Source organism: Rattus rattus, chromosome X, assembly GCF_011064425.1.
Source record: "Rattus rattus isolate New Zealand chromosome X, Rrattus_CSIRO_v1, whole genome shotgun sequence".
Lineage (NCBI taxonomy): Eukaryota > Metazoa > Chordata > Mammalia > Rodentia > Muridae > Rattus > Rattus rattus.
Genome location: NC_046172.1, coordinates 51,645,359 through 51,666,372, shown reverse-complemented (window position 1 = coordinate 51,666,372; position 21,014 = coordinate 51,645,359). Strand labels below are relative to the sequence as shown.

Sequence of the window (21,014 nt, the reverse complement as noted above, 5' to 3'; positions counted from 1 at the left end):
GTGTGCCAGGTACTGTTTCAAATAGTACACACGGCTCCCAAAATACTTAAGATAGAAGGGAAGTATAAACAGAGGGGCATTACAGAGAGATGGAGAAGAATGCAGCTGAAAGGTAGTCAATATCAATTTGTAATATATGCAGAAATTCATAAAGAGCTCAAAGCTCATGTGATGCCAGCAGAGACGATACATAAGTTAGTCAAGGGGAGAATAAACATTGAGAATGCAGGATGTTCCTGAAACTCTATGACTGCTTTGGGGCTGAGGTTAAATTATTGATGACACGAAGACAGGAATGGCTGGAATGCATCAGGCTTAGATGGACATGAGTTAAGCCCAAGAATATTAGAGAAGGACTGTAGATTAAATCCTTAAGACCTTTAAACAGAAGCTGGCTTTTCAAAAGGACACAGAATATAACAAGGTTTTTCTACACCATGCCCAACCCTTCTGTGGCATCTGTTGTGGAAGAATGGCAATCAATAGTCAATCCTTAAACAATAAAAACGGTGCTGAAGCCAGGCAACAAATGCCGTAATATGAATCTGCTGTCTCCTTTGTCCCATAGTCAAACTTGCAAGGGTAAAGGAAGATGGTTGGAAACTGAAACTCAGGAAGATATGGACATACCATCTAGTATTTACAAGGTATCCAAGGTCTTTAAACTGGAAGTCTTTTCACAGCTTTTCCATCATAGGAAATGGTCACAGAGCTTAACCTTCATTCAAGACACCGACTTAGACGACTTAGACTTGTGACCCATGAGTCTCTCCTTGAAGTTTATCAACATTTTTTTGGTTTGGCTCATTATGTGCCAGCTTTGCACTGAGGTCTTTAGAAAGAGCCACCAGGGACTGAGGTAATACAAGGAAATGGAAGAAAATCAGATGCTGTGTGATTCAAAGACACCTACAACTGAGCCAAGTGTGGCTAAGTCAGTGCAAACTCCGAGGCAAAAGCCTTCACTGTGGAGGCCGTGGGTAGGGGGACTACATTGCTGCGGCAGTAAAGATAAAGGAGTAATGATAAACACATGTTCAAACTTTCCTGAGAAGAGTCTTGGTACATAGCCCAGGCTATGATCATGATCCTCCTGTCTCAACACCTGGAGAACTGAGATCGCAGGTATGTGCTACCATCTGGCTACAAACTAAATCTAGGTTCAACATTGAGAAACTGGACATAAACATTCATGCATGTAGTAAATGATACCAATAGTCAGCATAGGTGACATACATATATGGGGAAAATAGAGCAAAGAGAGAAACACACAGCAGGGAGCTGATAAGCTAGGTTTGAATCCAGACTCTCAGACAGTATTAGGGATAAATATCACAGCAGGTCTCTTCTCTTACCAGAAGACCTCTGCTAACAACTTTTAACAAAAGCAATTATAAAAATCAGATTGAAAGCCAGATGGTAGTGGAGCATGCATTTAATCCCAGCAGTCAGGAGGCAGAAGCCTCTGTGTTCAAGGCCAACCTGGTCTACAGAGTGAGTTACAGGACAGCCAGGGCTACACAGGCAAAACAAATGAAGAAAAAGTCAGACTGAGTGGATAGTTCTAAAACTGGTGAAAAGTGATGACGATGAAAATTAAGGTTTATAACATTTTTGAAAATAATGGGACAATCTCTGTTACAGCGATTCGAGTCCATGACACAGGGACTTGTAGTTCCTAAGATGACTACAAGAGAAATTTCACATGGCAAACGAACATGGCGGAGCTTTCATGGGAACATGACCTGCACTGCCCTCGTTCTTTACAAGGCTGAACAGGTTAGCAGGTGCGTTTTCACTTCAAATCTTTCAATCCAAGGTGTTAAGTGAGAAATTCCAAGACAACGTTTAGAGTGCTTTAATCAATGGAAAAGAAGTAAGCCAATGAATGGTAAAGTAAAATTCATACAGATGAATAGGTTCTAACACCCAAGTACCACACCTCCCAATGAGAATCCGGTCAGACGGAAGGGGGCAAAGGTCCAAATCAGAGAATGAAGGGAGATGTCTATGGGACAGGAAGAACCCTGGGACTGAATTGTGAAGATGAGCTCCACTGATACCTCCCACTTTTAGATTCCTCAAGCCCTAGCTGGAGATTTGGTCATGAACAGCAACAGTAGGACCTGCTGGATCTGGAATGAGGAAGGAGCTCAGAATCCTGGGAAGACTTCAGACACTAAACTCCATAACAAGATACAGAGTATAGGGTACAAGAGCGCTAGGAGGCTCTGTGCTGTGTTGTGATGGGTGCTAATGATGCCACAGCATGAAAAATTGCTCAAGCTACACCTCTAGTGGAAGATACAATGGGACTAACTATAGGGAGGGCTCCATGGACATACTCAGCCAATATACAGGAAGCAACTAAGCATTGGGAATAACAATAGTGCCACAGTTAAGAGTTGGTAGAAATACGGGTCTCTGGTTGACTTGCAGAAGGTAATCTTTCTTCAGAGATGACCACAGCACTCAGTTTTCTAGAAAGTTTTATTACTCTTGATCTTGTCCCTATAAAGAAAAGAATCCAGAGAGCTCATGAGTATAGTCTCCTTTATTTTAACCAAAACTTAGACATTTACAGTAATAATTCTAAAACCTTTGCCTTAACTCAGAATTATTTTCTATAGCTACTACAGAAAAAGTAGCATTCTATTATTTATGTAAACTTTACAACAGTTTTTTACTCTCAATTAAGAACCAGAAGTCAGGTGTGGTGGCATATGCCTTTAATCCCAGCATGCAGGAGGCAGAGACAGCTGGATCTTTGTTGAGTTAGAGGCCATCCTGGAATAACATAGTGAGATTCAGACAGCCAGGAATACATAGAGAAACCATGTTTCAAAACACAAAAGAAAAACTTCCTTCGAACTATAAACTGGCTACTAATGCATACGGGCTTTCTTCTTTGCCTGACAAAGTCCCAGTTTGGAACAGTGGTGAGAGTTGTAAACGTTGACTATACCCCAACAACTTATCTGTGTGCTTCAAAAGAGCAAACTGTGTGCTATGAGAATCATATCTCAATAAAACCGATGCTTTAAAAACTAGCTAAAGAATCCATCTTTTACACCTCCTTACATACAAGCCCCAACTCTGTCCCATTTGTGTGCCTTTCCTGAGCCATTCCCCAGGCATTCAACTGTTATTCTATTTATAGAACTTAACAATTTTAAATTGCCAATCTAACTACTTGAGGGTTTGATTTTTGTGAAATTTGTTTGAAAACAACATGCTGGAAATGAGGACTGATCTTTAATTAGCATCCAATACATTAAGCTGTTTACTATGGGTCTCACTATGTAACTCTACTTGTCCTGGAACTTGCTAAGTAGAGCAGGGTAGCCTAAAAGTCACAGATCCATCTGCCTCTGACTCCCACTGATATCCAACAAGATATTTGGCTTACATACAGACTGAAAATGGGATTGGAGTAAACTGATCTGATACAGGCTTTCAAGCTAACCACCGGCTGAGAATGGGGTGTGTGTGTGTGTGTGTGTGTGTGTGTGTGTGTGTGTGTGTGTCCTCAGGAGAAAGAGACACAATCAAGCCTTGTGTAGCTGGTCAGAGCACATCTCTTCCTTGGGAAAAAATATTTACCCACTGTGGGGACAGCAGGGATAACTCTCCTGATACTATCAGATGACTGAGGGTGAATGACTTAATCCCTTTAAATTTCCTGTTCTGAGATGAGCTGCATGGAGATCCACCATGTATTTCTACAGGAATTATTAAACAGCAGCACTGATACCTTTTACTCTTTATGCCACTCATTAGAAAACACCAGCATTTACTATAATGGTATAAAATTGCAAGGGCATATTAAGTACATTTGCCCATAAATGTTTCTGTTCCGTTCTGTTAAAAGATTTTTAAGAATCAAGGTGTTTATGTTAAGAAGTATATAAAAAACTGTATATACATAGAAAAATATATATGTATATAAGAAAAACATTACAGAGAAATAATCAATGTTAAAAATAGAATGAAACTATTAATATGAACTTAGGTATATGCATATACACATGTATGTGTGTGTTCAGAACCTCTGTCCAAAAAGGGGGCTTAGAAGAGGTGTAATGAGCACCCTTACCCTATAAGATTAGGCTCTCAAATATCAGTTAAAAAGAACTCTAAAACGACTGAGTCCAGGATAGGAGCACAGAAGATGACCTTTGGAGGATGGATATGCATTTTTAAAGTAGGACAACTTTAAAAATTAACACACCTTGGTCAGTGGAATGCAGAAAATCAAGTTCAAAACAACTCCCACTATCTAAAAGTGTGCCATTTTAAGCAACAAAAAGGACAGTGACAGCCACATGCAATAACATGAATGGATTTCACAGTGGGCAAAGATGACAAGGGGACATATTTACATGTGGTTTTGTTCTATGTTTCACAAACTACCTCTAGTGATGGTCAGAAAACATCTTCTATGGTAGAGAAAAGAGGACAACAATCTGGCTAGAAATGAGTCTTCCAGGGTATCAGAAATAGAGATGTAAAAGTGTGTCGATCCAGAGACTTAAGATTTGTAGACATTCCTACTATATATTATGTACTTCAATAAAAAAGTGCTGAGTATAATGTATAAAATAATAAAACACTTTTAAATCTACAATGCTTAAAAACACAAGGCAAGAAACTTATGTCCCATCCTTTAAGGCAGAGGTTCTCAAGCCATAGGTTACAACCCCCAGGGTATTAAATGACCCTTTCACAGGGGTCACCTAAGATCATCAAAAAACACAGATATTTATGTTTCATAAAACTAGCAAAATACAGTTATGAAATATAAACAAATGTCATTTTACGGGTTGAGGTCACCAAACACGAGGAACTATATTAAAGGGTTACAGAACTAGGAAAGTTGAGAACCACTGCCTTAGAGGGACCAGCCATCACCTAAATTATGAGCCACTCATAGCATCATCACTAATGGACCAAGCAGAAATCATGACTCTACACATATAATTCTGCAAGAGTACTGAGAGAGTATTCCAGAAAAAAAATACAAAAAAGCTCCACTGAGAGCCTTTGTAACAACATCTTAATTCTACCAAATATGGTAATAAGGAATAAACTAAATGATGTTTCAGAAAAAAAATAACTAAACAAATCAAGGTGGGGATGTTTTCTGACATGGTCTTCCAATCACAGCACTTTCTATATTGAAAGCAACTTGAGAGATGGCTCAGCGGTTAAGAGGACTGACTGCTCTTCCAGAGGTCCTGAGTTCAATTCCCAGCAACCACATAGTGGCTCACAACCATCTGTAATGAGATCTGATGCCCTCTTCTGGTGTGTCTGAAGACAGCTACATTCTACTAATATATAGTAAATAAAGAAATCTTTTTTTAAAAAAACAAAAAAAAGAAAGTGACCTCAAGATTCTCATTTTTAAAGACTGAATAATGTTTCACTGTGTGAATTAACTACAATTTGATTAATTTTAGCTTCACTTTCAGTTTTAACCCACAAAAATTCTCACCATATTTCGGTCGATTTCTAAGACTGCCAATAAACTGAAAACTTATTGTTTTTAAAACAACATTCACAGTAGAATAAGCCCTTCTTCACTGTCAATACCTCGGAAGTGCAAGGATTCCTAGGACCTAGGGAATTCCATTTAAATGATGATTCTAGCTACCCAATTCTTGTTCTCCTTTTCAGCATAAAAGTCTTTCTCCAAGCTTTCTTTTTGCTAAGGATCACTTTGCTTTTCCAATGATAAAACCACAGAGAATGTGTGGTGTAAAATACTGTTCAATTGTCTGCCTGGTACTTTCTGGAGACAAATCAGATATTTTATAATGGAAATCGAAGTGGTTTCTTACTGTTTAGCCTTGTATTTTGATGCATCCCTTGGTTCGCTGCTGGGATTGCTCCAGTCATCAGCTTCAGGAGTGGTCTTGTAATGGCGCCATGCAGACTTATTGAAAACTGGCAGCCTCTCAAAGGATTCACTTGAAAGGGCCTATTACAAAAAATACATACACCAAAGATCTAGTAACTATTTTTCTTACATGAAACTCATGAATTTTACTCCTTTAAACACCAGTAGTTATATGTTTATTTTTGAAATATTAACATTTATTTTATAGATTTACTTAGACTAGCCAGGAAAAATATCCTGAACCCTTTGTAAATGAGTGAAATCATTTGCTCACTTGCTCAAAATCAATACTGAAACAATATGACAGGAACAAAATATATTGTAGTTCAGTTAATACTGCTTTGAGATACTCAATACTGTTGACAGTATGTGTTAAGATCAATCATTTGTTCAAGAGGCATTTGCTGCCCAAAAAAAGAGCCCAAGAAGAAATAAAGTCTTCTTCATAAGACTTATAAACATTTGCCATCAAGTGACATTAAACAACACATCACTTATAGGCTGGGAATGTAGCTCAGTGGTAGAGAGCAAGCCTAGGAACACGCAGGAGGCTCTGCTTCATCTTCAACGCCAAAGCAAGCAAGCAAACTCCATCATTGAGATATACATCAAAATGCCTAGTCTAACTATGATCTCATTTCCAGTAATCAACTGTGCTCAGATAAAAAGAATGAGCCAGTTCTACATGACTCAATGTGGAAAGTTCTGCAGGAAACATTCCAAACTTAGGAAACAAAACTAAGCTGCTGAAATGTCGTCTCTCACATTAGATTTCAAATCTATTTTATAAGTGCAGAATGAACTCTATCAGATTTTTGATGTTGTTAAGTTTTTGAGACAGGGACTCACTATGTATCCCTGGCTAGCCTGGAACTTTCTACACAGACCAGGCTAGCCTGCCTGTCTGTCCTCCAAGTGCTGAGCTTAAGGGTGTGCGCTGGCATGCTCAGCTCCTATATTAGATTTCTGTTTGTTTGTTTTGCCTTTGTGATACTAGGAATGGAACCCAAAGCCTTGCATATGTTAGGCACGATCTATATGACTGAGTTACATCCCTAGCCCCTATAAATATAGAATCAACTCTAGGAGGATCCATAAGAAACAAAACCCAGTACCTCTTGAAGAGAAGTATGGCTTAGTGCCAGCACTGAAAACATTTAATTTTCCCTCTGAAGCGTTTAAATGTTACTGTATGCCTCTATTACCTATTAAAATAATATAGCAAGATTCTAGAATTCAGAAATAAAGTCTAACACCAACAAATGAGAAAAACTGAGTTATACAGACCTTAGTTACTAGATAAACATTTTAAATGGATATTATGATTTTATTGATTTAAAAATTAATGTACATGGTCCCATTAAGGATACATATATATATATATATATATATATATATATGGCGTGTTTTTTGCTGATTCCCCTCCCCTCCAGATCTTCTCTTCCATCCCCACATCTGTCCCCCTGCATATCCTCCTTTCAACTCTAGTAGTTTCTGCTTTTACGTGCTATTCTCTCATCTTCCTCCTCCATACGCAAAAATCTTTCTTTTATCTCATGGAACTCTATATAGTTTTGTGACCTGTCTTGATGCTCATTTCCACATATGTTCATATATACACAAATTAAAAGCTAAGGTCTGATTCTCCCCCCCCACCTCTGTCAAACCTGAGGATCCTGAACCATACAGACAAGCTTCCCTTCTTTACCTGTCTCCGCTGAGCCCTCTGAGACACCCAAGCTGCCCTGAACAGGCTACTAAACCCAGCGGACCTCCATTCTCCCACCACCTTCACCATACCTGTGAACCATACGGACTTGCTGATCCAGAACCAGGCAGCCCAAGGATACCCATCAGAGGCCTGCCACACAAGGACTAATTTTTGTACCTACTATGACCATCCAGGGACCAAAATTATCCAGATGGCTACAGGCCCTCGATAGAACACAATTAACAAAAGCCAGGGCAATATGACACCTCCAAAGCACAGCTATCCTACTACAGCAAACCCTGGATATCCTACCACAACCAAAGCACAAGAAATGACCTTACATCCAATCATATAAAGACAATACAGGCCTTCAAAGAGGGAACAAATAAATCCCTTAAGGAAATACAGGAAAATACAATAAAAAGATAGAGGTCTTTAAAGAAACAAATAAATTCCTTAGAGACATACAGGAAAACACAATTAAACAGGTGAAGGAAATAAATATAACTGGGAAAGACCTGAAAGTGGAAATAGAAGTAATAAAGAAAACACAAACCGAGGGAACCCTGGAGAATCTAGGTAAGCGAACAGGAACTACAGGTGCAAGCATCACCGACAGAATACAAGAAATGGAAGAGAGAATGTCAGGTGTGGAAGATACAATAGAAGAAACTGATATATCAGCCAAGGAAAATGTTAAAGCTAAAAGAGTCCTGACACAAAACATCAGGGAAATCTGGGACACTATAAAAAGACCCAACTTAAGAATAAAAGTAATAGAAGGTTAAGAGTCCCAGATCCAAGGGCCAGAAAATATTCTCAACAAAATCATAAAAGAAAATGTTCCCAACCTAGAGAAAGAGATGCCTATAAACATACAAGGAGCTTACAGAACACCAGTCAGACTGGACCAGAAAAGAAAATCCTCCTTGCACATAATAATTAAAACAGACTATTATGTTTTCTATAGGACAAAGAAAAAAATATTAAAAGCTACAAGGGAAAGAGGCCAGGTAACATACAAAGGAAGACCTATTAGAATTACACCTGATTTCTCAACAGAGACTCTAAAAGGTAGAAGAACCTGGTTAAATACCATGTAACCTCTAAAAAAAATAAAAACCACCAACCTAGACTACTATACACAACAAAATTCTAAATATTCATAGATGGAGAAAACAAGATATGTCAAGACAAATCCAAATTCAAACAATATCTATCCACAAATCCAGCCCCACTTAAAATACAAGAAGGAAAACTCCAACCCAAGAAGGATAACTACATCCAAGAAATACAAGAAATAAGTAATTACCTCCCACTAAAAACAAGGGAAGCATGTGTGCGAGCATCCCCACCCCCACACCTGCAAAACACGGCACCAAAATAACAATAACAGGAAATAACAACCACTGGTCATTAATATCTCTCAACATCAATGGAGTCAATTTCCCAATAAAAAGACACAGGCTAACAGAAAACAGAATGGATGCAAAAATAGGATCCATCATCCTGCTGCATACAAGATACACACTTCAACAATAAACGTAGGCATTACCCCAGAGTAAAAGGCTGGAAAAAAGTTTTCTAAGCAAACAAGCTGGAGTAGCCATTCTAATATCGAATAAAATACACTTCCAACCAAAATTAATCCAAATAGACAGGGAAGGACACTTCATACTCAAAGAACCCCACACATTAATATTGGGAAACTAGACTTCAACACCCAACTCTCACCAACTGACAGGTCATCTAGACAAAACCTAAACAGAGAAATAATGAAACTAACAGAAGTTATGAAGCAAATGGACCTAACAGACATCTATAGACTATTTCACCCAGACACAAAATAATATAACTTCTTCTCAGCACCTCATGGATCCTTCTCCAAAATTGACCATATAGTTTGTCACAAAACAGGCCTCAACAGATACAAGAAAATTGAAATAATGCCTTGTATCTTATCAGACCACTATATATTAAAGATGGACTTCAACAACAGCAGAAATACCAGAAAGTCTACAGACTCATGGAAACTGAACAACTCTCTACTCAGTGATCTCTGGGTCAGGGAAGAAATAAAGAAATTAAAGACTTTCTAGAACTTAATGAAAATGAAGGACAACATACCCAAATTTATGGGACACAATGAAAGCAGTGCTAAGAGGAAAGCGCCTCTATAAAGAGATTAGAAAGTTCTCATACCAATTTAAAAGCACACCTGAAAGCTCTAGAGGAAAAAAAAAGAAGCAAGCACACCAAAAAGGAGTACAAGGCAGAAATAATCAAAATTATGGCTAAAATCAATCAGTTGGAAACAAAGAAAACAATACAAAGAATCAACTAAACCAAGACTTGGTTCTTAAGAGAAAATCAACAAGAGACAAACCCTTAGTCAAACTAAACAAAAGGCAGAGAGACAGTATCCAAATAAACAAAATCAGAAATGAAAAGGGAGACACAACAGACACTGAGGAAACTCAAAGTATCATTAGGTCTTATTTCAAAAGCTTCTACTCCACAAAATTTGGAAATCTTAATGAAATGAACAATTTTCTAGACAGGTTCCATTTACCAAAGTTAAATAAAGATAAGGTAAATTGTATAAACAGCCTAAAGAAATGAAAGCATCAAAAGTTTCACACCAAAAAAAGCTCAGGGCCAGATGGTTTTGGTATAGAATTCTACCAGACTTTCAAAGAAGAGCCAATTTCCCTCAAACTATTCCACAAAACAGAAACAGAAGGAATATTACCAAACTCATTCTATGAGGCCATACTATATCTGATAACTATATCACACAGAGACTCAGACTGAAAGAGAACTTCAGACCAATTTCCCTTGTGAACATTGATACAAAAACTTTCTTGGTATAACTCTAACTGAACAAGTGAAAAATCCATATGACAAGACCAAGTACCTGAAGAAAGGAACTGAAGATCTCAGAAGTTGGAAAGATCTCCCATGCTCATGGATTGGCAGGATTAATATAGTAAAAATGGCCATCTTACCAAAAGCAATTTACAGATTCAATGCAATTCCCATTAAATTCCAACACAATTCTTCATAGCGTTAGAAAGAACAATTTGCAAATTTATTTGGAATAACAAAAAACCCAAGATAGTGAAAACTATCCTCAACGATAAAAGAACATCTGGGAACTATCACTGAACTCAAGCAGTATTACAGAGCAATAGTGATAAAAACTGCACGGTATTGGCACAGAGACAGGCAGGTGGATCAGTAGAATAGAATTGAAGACCCAAGAATGAACCTACACACCTATGGTCAGTTAATCCTTGACAAAGGAGCTAAAACCATACAGTGGAAAAAAGAGAGCATTTTCAATGTGCTGATTTGACTGGCGGTCAGCATGTAGAAGAAAGAAAATCGATCCATTCTTATCTCCTTGTACAAAGCTTTAGTCCAAGTGGATCAAGGACCTCGACATAAAACTAGATACACTCAAACTAATAGAACAAAAAGTGGAGAAGAGCCTCAAACACATGGGCACTGGGGAAAATTTCCTGAACAGAACACTAATAGCTCAGGCTCTAAGATCAAGGATTGATAAATGGGACCCCATGAAACTGTAAAGCTTCTATAAGGTAAAGGACACTGTCAATAGGACAAAACAGCAGCCTACAAATTGGGACAGGATCTTCACCAACCTGACATCTGACAGAGAGATAATATCCAAAAAATACAATAAACTCAAGAAGTTAGATTCCAATAAAGAGAGAATTCTCAACAGAGGAATCTCAAATAACCAAGAAGCACTTAAAGAATTGTCCAAAGGCCTTCGTCATCAGAGAAATACAAATGGAAACAACTGTGAGACTCCATCTTATACCCGTCAGAAAGGCTAAGATCAAAACTCAAGTGACAGCACCTGCTGATAAGGATGGAGAAGTAAGGAAACACTCTTTCACTGCAGGTTGGAATGCAAACTTGTACAACCACTTTGGAAATCAATTTGGTAGTTACTCTGTAAACTGGGAATACCTCTACGTCAAGACTCAGCTATACAACTCCTGGATATATACATAAAAGATGCCCCACTATACCACAGGGACACTTGCTCAACTATGTTCATAGGAGCTTTATTTGTAATAGCCAGAAACCAGAAACCACCTAGATGTCTCTCAACTCTGAAGAATGGATAAAGAAAATGTGGTACACCTACAAAATGGGATACTACTCAGCTATTAAGAAAGAGGACACCCCGAATTTTGCAGGCAAATGGATGGAACTACAAAATATCATCCTGAGTGAGGTAACTCAGACCCAAAAGGACATGCATGGTATGTACTCATTTATAAGTGGATATTAGCCATAAAGTACAGGATACTCACTCCACAGACCCAAAGAAGCTAAACAAGAAGGAAACACAAGCAAAGATGCTTGAATCTCACTTAGAAGGGGGAATAAAATAGTCAGAAGAGGCAGATGGAGGGACAGGGGATGGGGAGGGGAATGGAGGTTTCAGGATCAGCTGTGGGGAGGGACAGGAGTGATGGCCAGATGGCCATGAGAATGAATGGTAATCTGCAACTGGCATGGGTTGGGGGAGGTTAGGGTGCATATAGAATAAGTGCCAGAGACTTTGCATAGGGGAGGCTCCTCAGAATTAATGAGGGTAACCTTACCTGAGATTCACAGCAGTTGGGAGGTAGAACCTGAAGAGGCCACTTCCTATAGCCAGGCAGGAACCTCAGTAAGGGATAGGGGCACCCACCTAACCACAAAACTTTTGACCTAAAATTCACACTGCCTACAAGAAATGCAGGCATGGGGGATGGAACAGAGACTGAAGGAAAGACCAACTAATAACCGGCCCAATTACATACCCATCCCATGGGCAAGCACCAATCTCTGACACTATTAATGATGCTCTGTTATACTTGCAGACAGGAGTATAGAATGGCTGTCTTCTGAGCGGTTCTACTCACCAACTGACTCAGACAGGGGCAGACACCAATAGCTAGTGCACAGAACTTGTGGGGACTCTTATAGAAGACTAGAGGGAAGGATTTCAGGTCCCAAAGGGGACAGGAACTCCACAGGAAGACCAACAGAGTCAAGTAACCTGGATTCCTGGGGCTCTGAGACTGAACCAACAACCAAAGAGCATACACAGCCTAGACCTAGGTCTCACCGCACATACGTAGCAGATGTACAGCTCTGTCTTCATGTGGGTCCCAAACAACTGGAGCAGGGGCTATCCCAAAAGCTACTGTGTACCTGTAGGGTATGTTCTTCTAGCTGGGCTGCCTGTCTGCCCTCAGCTGGAGAAGACGTGTGTAGCCCTGCAGAGAGCTGACGGTGGGAGGGAACCTGGGGGCCCCACCCTTTCAGAGGAGACTGGGACACGGGTGAGTGAATTTAAGAAAAAGCTAAGATCTGCATGAGAGCAAGCATTTGGTATTTGTCTGATCCTGGATTACCTCATTTGGTTTAAGATCTATGGATAATTTTATATAAGCATATTATCATTACTGAAGTCTTACAACTTAAGAAAATAAAGCAAAAGACAAGAAGACTTTAGATTATTGGTAGTCTATCTCCCTTTAAACTAGGTTTTTTAGTGGATATATAATTTTGAAAAACTAGATTTATGGTTGTAAAAATAAAAAGTTTAAGTTTATATTTCCATGCTACCTATTTTGTTATGTCTAGTCATAAAATCAGGGTGAGGCATACTATGGTTTCATAAGTGTGATGTCAAGGTGAGAGAGGATACAGTGCTCTTCTTGACTGCTTATGGGTACTTCCAGTCTTATAAAGTCAAGAGGCCTTTACACTAACAGAAACAAAACATAGTACCTTCAAATAAATGACAGCATCGGTACCCACTCCTTCCATGGAATACAGTTTTAGATCTCCCTGAAAATATCTGGCATACAGTCGAGAAATTGGCAAGCCATAACCAAATCCAGCCTATTAAGAAAAGAAAATTAATAGAATAAGACCAGTACAAATGCTTCATAGGGGACCACTTACAGAAGATTAAAATGAATTCCTGATTTGAATTTAAATCAAATGAATTAGTAACTCAATGTTTATAATGCCACATCTATAGTCTATAACCAAAATTCCCTATTTTCCCCCTTCCAAAAACAAAACAAACAAACAAACAAACAAACCAAAAAAAAAAACCCAAAAACCCAACAACAGAAAACAAAAAACACTTGTCAAGTTTAGACACAAGAAATCAACGGCCATTTTAAAATATTTAGCATTTTAAATTAAAAGTTTAGCTATGTATGAGCATAAAACCAGGCTAACTTTTTTTTGAGACAGTTTCATGTACCTAGGCTGGCCCTGAACTAACTCGTTATGTATCTAAGATTGACCTTGAGCTCCTGATCTTCTTGTGTCCACCTCCTAAGTACTGGGATTCCAGGCCTAGAACCACCATGCCTGGTTTATGCAATGCTGGGGATTAGAATCCAGAGCTTAAAGCACGCCAGGCAAAGACTCCACCAGCTGAACAATACCCTGAGTTCCAAGTGTTACTTTTTAAGTGTATACTTCTATCTGCAGATAAATGCAGCTCTCGCCCCCTAAAAAGAGACTTCCTTTTGCGGCACAGACCATTATGGGAAGCTACACTGGTCAAGATACAGAGAACAATTGCCCATAGTGTGCCTGTCCTCAGTTGACACACCTGTAACAACATTCCTATACTTAAGGCTCAGGGAGCATCTTGGAAAGTGGGCAGAAGGACTGTTGAGAGATCAGGATGCCTGCTGCAAGACAGTAGCTTTCTTTTTCTTAAAAAAAAGGGATATAAAATGGGAAGTGAAGGGGAAGTGAATAAATAGGAGGTAGATCTGTGGGGAGCAGTGGTGAGTGAATATGATCAAACTACAAAGTATGTTGAATCGAATTCTCAAAGACTAAAAATAGTATATTAAAAAGCAAACATTCATCAAGTGGAATTTGATCTGATGACAACACAAAACCACATGCACTTTCAAGTTTCATTATCAGATTTCCCTCATGTCTGAAGTAAGAATTAATAGCACAGAAGTTGAAATTTTTTGCAAGACAGGGTCTCTCTGTGTAGCCCTGGCTGTCCTCAAATTCACAAAGATTTACCTGCCTTTGCATCCTGAGTGCTGGGATTAAAGGTGTGCCAGGCAAGAGTTGAAATTTACCAATAACAAGACTAAACCACTGAAAAAGTTTCTTAGAGGTTCTTCCTAAGGATCTGGAAAAGCTACAGTATATTGATATAGTGAATGGGTATTTTTAGAAACAAATGAATACCTTCCTATATTTCAATGTTATCAAACTGACAGACAATAAATATTTTTTAAAGATTTATTTATTTATTTATTTATTTATTCATTTATTATATATAAGTACACTGTAGCTGTCTTCAGACACACCAGAAGAGGGCATCAGATCTCATTACAGATGGTTGTGAGCCACCATGTGGTTGCTGGGAATTGAACTCAGGACCTCTGGAAGAGCTGTCAGTCCTCTTAACCACTCAGCCATCTCTCCAGCCCAACAAAAAATATTTTTAAAGAGATATTTTTAAAGACAAGAATAAAACAATGGTACTAAAGTCAGTGACTTTGTGGTTGGCCACAGGTGGTTATGGAGAGAGATGCTATCCAGTAAGTTTTAGCACTTTGGATTAAATCTGAACCAGTAATAGGGCCTTAAGGAAAGAGGGCCATAGTTGCATAGGCCTTTGACTCTGAAGTCTATATTTTTGTGTGACTAAGCAGGTCATTCAACTTCTTTAAGACTTTTCTCACCATGAAATGGAAAGCTCACCTGTGAGCTGATAAAAATTTCATGATATCATAGTAAATGCCATGTCTATGCAGTATCTACAATGCAGTCAAACTTAGTAGGATGGTTCGATTTGCTGACAAACAGAAGACCTGAGGTCAATATCTGAGGTGCACATAATGAAGAAGTGATAATTGACTCCGCAGAGTTGTCTTCTGACCGTCTAAAGTATGCGTTAACAGGCATAGTAGATACCCCCCCCCAAAAAAAAAGGAAATTTGGATATATGGAGATGAGGCTGAGCCTCATCTAAGTAATTTCCTACTGTGTAAAACAGTGGCTTTCAGGCTGTACCTCGTCATGGAAAAGTATCATTTGGTTCTACTGCATAGATATAGAGGCCGGCTGGATGGCTGCTTACCTTAGAGTGCACACAGACATCATATGTCCAGTATCATGAATAGGACAGACTAGTACTTTTTACATTTCAATGTAAAAAGGTACCAGCTATCAACTAAGTAAACTGGGGGCATATAACTCCATGGGTATATTAAGATCATTTCAGATACTGGGGATATAGCTTGGTGGGTAGAGTGCCAGCTGAGCACACCAGAGATCCTCAATTTGATTCCCCAGCACCTCCTAAACAGAGGAGGCACACGTCTATTCTCCAAGCAGGAAGATCAAGAGTTCAAGGTCATCCATCGTAGCTTCAGCCAGCCATCAGCCTACCCAGATGACATCAGACTCTGTCTCAAAGCCACCACCACAGAATAGATCTTGTGCTGGTGAGATGGTGGAGTGGGTCAAAATACTTGGTTCAATCCTTGGACCAACAAAAAGGTAAAGAGACAGGATTCAACTTCATAAAACTGTGCATGCGCACACACGCATGCATACATACACACACATACACACGCATACACACACACACAGACACACACACACACACACACTCACTCTCCTCTCACACAAATAGTTAAAATTGTTTAAATCTGTCATTAGGGCTAGAAAGATGGCTTAGCCGTTAAGTGCACTTGTTGCTCTTGCAGAAGACCCAGGTTCAGTTCCCAGCACCCATGTGATCACAGCCATGTGTAACTCCTGTTGCTCTCCACTGGGACTAGGCATGCAATGATGTGCAAACATACATAGAGGCACACAAAATACTTATACATGTAAAACAGTTTAAAATTTGTTCAATAAAAATGTATGAAGGAAGGCCCAGATTTGTAAAACTTTAAGCCATTTGCAAAGGAAACTGTTTCTGGTCCTGCACAGCTGTGTACCCACTTTAAAGTTGAGGACAGTTTATTAAATGGGAGCGATGTGGAGGGAAGCATTTCTTCAAAAGCAGCCATAATAGCATACCAGAAAGCTCACAGACTGCTTTACCATTCATTTACTTTGACCCCTTTTTCCTCATGGGAAGGCGGATAAATACCAGTCTCTTGGAGTCCTATGTTCCACAGAGAAAAACATGGCAGAAAGAGCTACCCTCAGGATGCTCTTTGAAAAAGACATGCCACAGACAATCCATACTCTTTTAAACAACTGAGGAAGATGCAAATTTGTACCAGACCCCGGTCAAGGTAATACTATTCCAAATTGATCTTCTATGAATTTTCTTGAATCCTGTATAAATGACTTCCTCAGTTTTCCACATGCTGAGTTAACAAACTCTGCCTCAAATAACAATGTAAAGTGTTTGATTTTATTCATACAAATAAAATATAATCTTATGTGCTTATCAGTCAGGTAGGACTTTAAAATGAAACTTAATTTATACCCTGAGCCATTTTGCAGACTGGTAGATACATTGCTGTGTTTAATAACAAAGGGTTCAATTGTTGTTTGTCAATTAGAAACACTCAGCAGGGGAAGAAAGTGTGGCCCTACCAGGAATAAATGCTACCATGGTAACCAGAGGCTTTTCTCACTGCCTGAATTAAGGCCCAAGGTTATTTCTAGAGCGCTACAGAGAGACCTCTGAAAATACATACATCATCTATATATTTTGTGCTTACATTATTCAATATGAAAATTCCAATGTTTTTATAATTAAATATTTTAATTATATAAACAAATTTGACAGTGGTGACCCAAAAGCTGTAAGTGACTCAGGCCTATAAGGGAGGGCAGCACTAAAATCTCTCCCACAAAGTTGAAGCCACACGTTCTATACCGTCCCTTTGCTCACCCATGGGTAATGTCCAGCTCTCTGAGGGAGGTGCATAATGTAAGTGGCTCTCCAGCAGCAGTCTTACCACAGAGAAAAGCTTTTTCACACTGTATCTGGGAGTGAAACACTCAGCTTGGAGTGTTTCTTGGATAAATTAGAAAAACACTCTCAGTCCAAAAAACTCGCAGATTAAATAGCTAAGGCAGAAAGGTGCCTCTGCTCCCAACTACGCCAGAAACATCCTCATTTAGGCAAGGCTAGTACAACCACCTGAGGAGATGGGCAGTTCCTGTGCCGGTATTAAAGACCATTTCTTCTGCAGCCGTTCGTTCGCCATGCTTACCAAGGGAGCAGCTCTTGTGGGCTCCAGGCTGGGACGAGGAGCAGTTGAGTACATGTAGTTAAAAAGACGGTCTATTTTTCGAAGTGGGACTCCACCACCTAGGTCACTTATCTGCAGTGCACAACATGTTAAAAATAAAAAGGGAATCAATCTGTGCTTAAGAAGGAGAGAGATCATTAAATAAAGTACATGCTTAGAAGGCTCTAAAATGAGTAAGGGCTTTGAACTCCCACTGAAAAGTGGTTCCTTTGGGGCCATCGTAAACAAAGAAGACAGAGTAGTACAGCAAAATTTGATAGGCTTGGGACTGAAGTCCTACTCATGAATATACAATGAAGTAACTTCAGCCAAAAATCCAGCACAATATAGTCATGTTTCCATAAATGACAGTGACACTCTGAGAAATGTGCCATTAGGCAGTCATCACAAAAATATCATAGAAGGTGCTTATACAGAACAAGACAAGCACAATGTCACTAGACAATAGCATCTTATGGGACCGCCACTATATATGTGGTCAGTTCATTGCTGAGGAAGCACTAATATGAAGCTTTACTTACAAATAACACTCAAGAAGTGCCAGTTTCCTTTCTTCCCCTCTCGTACTATTAAATCAACTGATGATTAAGGTAAAAACGCAAAAGATTACCTTAATGGACAAGTCTTCTTTACCCAGAGTAACAAGAGTTTTAACAGCTGGGTAGCCTTCTTTTTTATCTTCATATAGTTCAACTGTTGCTCTCATCGAGTTCTAAAACAACAAGTCCTTTCTGAAAAACCATGCTGCTGACTTGCAAAGTATAATTGCATTAAAGGTACTGATTCTTTCTGGTGCTGCGAGTGGAACCTAGAGCCACACACAGGCTAAGCATCATCTACGCCACCGCTGCGCTACACCCCTAGCCCTGAAAACCACAATTTCAAAAAAGAAACAAGCACGAGATTACTTATATATAATAATTGCTTTGCATAGCTACTATTAATGAGATTTCTGTGTATTTTTCCTCTATCTATGGATTCCTATCAAAGAAAAATTTCCTGATGTTCTATTTTGCATTTAATTGTAGCCCCATCCCACATGTTAACTAGATTTCTGTCCTTTGCGGGGGGAGGGTTTAGGGAATTGTTTTGTGTGAGGAGGAGAGTAGTTGGGACAGGGTCTTACTATGAAGATTGGGCTGGCCTTGAATTCATAGGGATACAGCTGTCTTTACCTGCCCACTGGTGGGATTAAAGGCATGTGCCATCATGCCAGGTGGCTTTAAGGTTTTAAAACTATTCATCTCAACCCAGAAGAATGTTTTTATCACATGTAATGTGGAGACAGAAGGTGGTTTGTGCATTTTAAATGCTATTTACCACTTGCATTTATGAAGCACCTATCCTTTAATATGTAGGCAGAAAAGCTGAAGGGATTCATATTTCTCATAAAAATTAATCACTGGACTGAAAAAAAGGATAACATCCATCAGAAAGAAATTCTGGAAAGTTCTACCTGACAATGAGAGCTCCCACAACTGCATGCCCAGCCTAGTGTTATACCAGTAGGATATTCTTGGGAAGAAACCAGCATAACTGGTTCTTTAGATGTTCAATTTAGTGTTTTATACATTAAAGGGATGAAATGTTAGCTCAAATATCCTGTACTTATAACACTGCTACTGGAAATATCACTGGCGACTGGGTAACAAAAGCAACAGCTTAGGCTATAGAGAGTCTGAAAAAGGTTTTGTTTTCTTTCCTTTTATGCCCAGATTCCACAGTTTTCCTCCCCTGTCTCTATCAGGTCTTCTGAAATGATGCAAATTATAAAATGGTTACAGGATCTCTCAGGACCAGACCGACTAATGCATTAGCACAGTTAATGCTCCAGAATCATAGCTATACAGAAACAGGGTTTTATTTTGGTCTGGTAATCACCAATAAAACCTCTGCTAGGTTTGAAAATCTAAAAAGCATCTCTAACCTCCTAACTGAAAGAAAAACAGTATGGATTTGATGTGAAGTCGCCAAAGTATAATTAAGTTTCGAAATCAATATGTACTAATATTCACAGAACTATACTGTACACAGCAATTTTTCATCTCACAGTGTACAGATTATAAAGCCCACAGGATATCAGAAATAGACTTTTTAAAATGGTTATGCAAAATCTTTTTCTTATGCTAATCTAATGAATCCATTATGCCCAGAATCAAAGCCATTTAAAATGAAGACTTCTTCCCATGTTTTAAAATTCCACTTACCTTGAACAACTCAAATAGCATGTGAAACAGATGTGACGGCACATAAACTACCTGAATAGGTTTGTTTGGTGCTTTGGCTGAAAACAGAGACAAAACCATCAATGAATAAGGACCTAAAGTAGGAGAAAGTCAAAAAATGATGCTTCTATTCTATTTTCCAAGTACATCAAACAAATCTCCATAAAACACAAATAATACAGATTCCCATATGAACAACAACATAACTGAGCCAAGCTTTTGCAGTGACTAACTCCACTTCCTTCACTGCAGCTTTGGACCCTGAGTAAATAGGCCAAACTCTTTCAAACTTTGTTGATCAAATGCTATCACCTGTGCCATGGTATTCTGAGTAGCACACAAGGACCTACAAACATCACTTGGAATTTTTCAAATTAGGAGGCTAGATCTGCCATCAACCGCAGTAGTCATTTGTGAGAGGAGAGCCAAATGAAAGGGGTGGTAAATTTGGACTCAATAGCACTACTGTTTGAATCTCAACTATTCACTGAAATCCTCATGTTAAAGGCTCGACTAGCTGCCAGATGCTAGGCTCCAGGGAAATGAATGAAACAAGAAGCCTCTGACACATGAATGTTTAATCCACAGACAGATTCATAATTTAACAACAATATTGAGAAATGGTAGAAAATATCAGGTGGGGCCTGCTTGGAGTAGGTTCTTGGAGCATGTCCTTGAAGAAGGTATCTTGACACTGGCCTGTTCCTTGTTCTTTCCTGGCTGCTGTGAGGGGAACAGCTTCATCTGCCACATTCTCCTGCTGCCATGACGGCTTGCCTTGCCTCAAGTCCAAAGCAATGGAACCCTTTCAAATTGTGAGCCTAAAGCAACCCTTATTACAGAGACAAAAGTAATTATCATGT

The 21,014-nt window shown here is 39.0% G+C and overlaps 1 protein-coding gene across 1 annotated transcript in view; it reads right to left on the bottom strand.

Annotated features, from left to right (window-relative positions):
- Positions 1–1,842: 1,842 nt before the first annotated feature.
- Pdk3 (pyruvate dehydrogenase kinase 3) overlaps positions 1,843–21,014 on the bottom strand; it is a 67,522-nt gene continuing 48,350 nt past the window's right edge. Inside the window, 6 exon segments of the mRNA XM_032889613.1 lie at positions 1,843–2,511; positions 5,844–5,983; positions 13,437–13,550; positions 17,888–17,998; positions 18,537–18,638; positions 20,134–20,210. Of these exon segments, the coding sequence (XP_032745504.1) occupies positions 2,481–2,511; positions 5,844–5,983; positions 13,437–13,550; positions 17,888–17,998; positions 18,537–18,638; positions 20,134–20,210 (575 nt within the window). The 3' untranslated portion in view covers positions 1,843–2,480.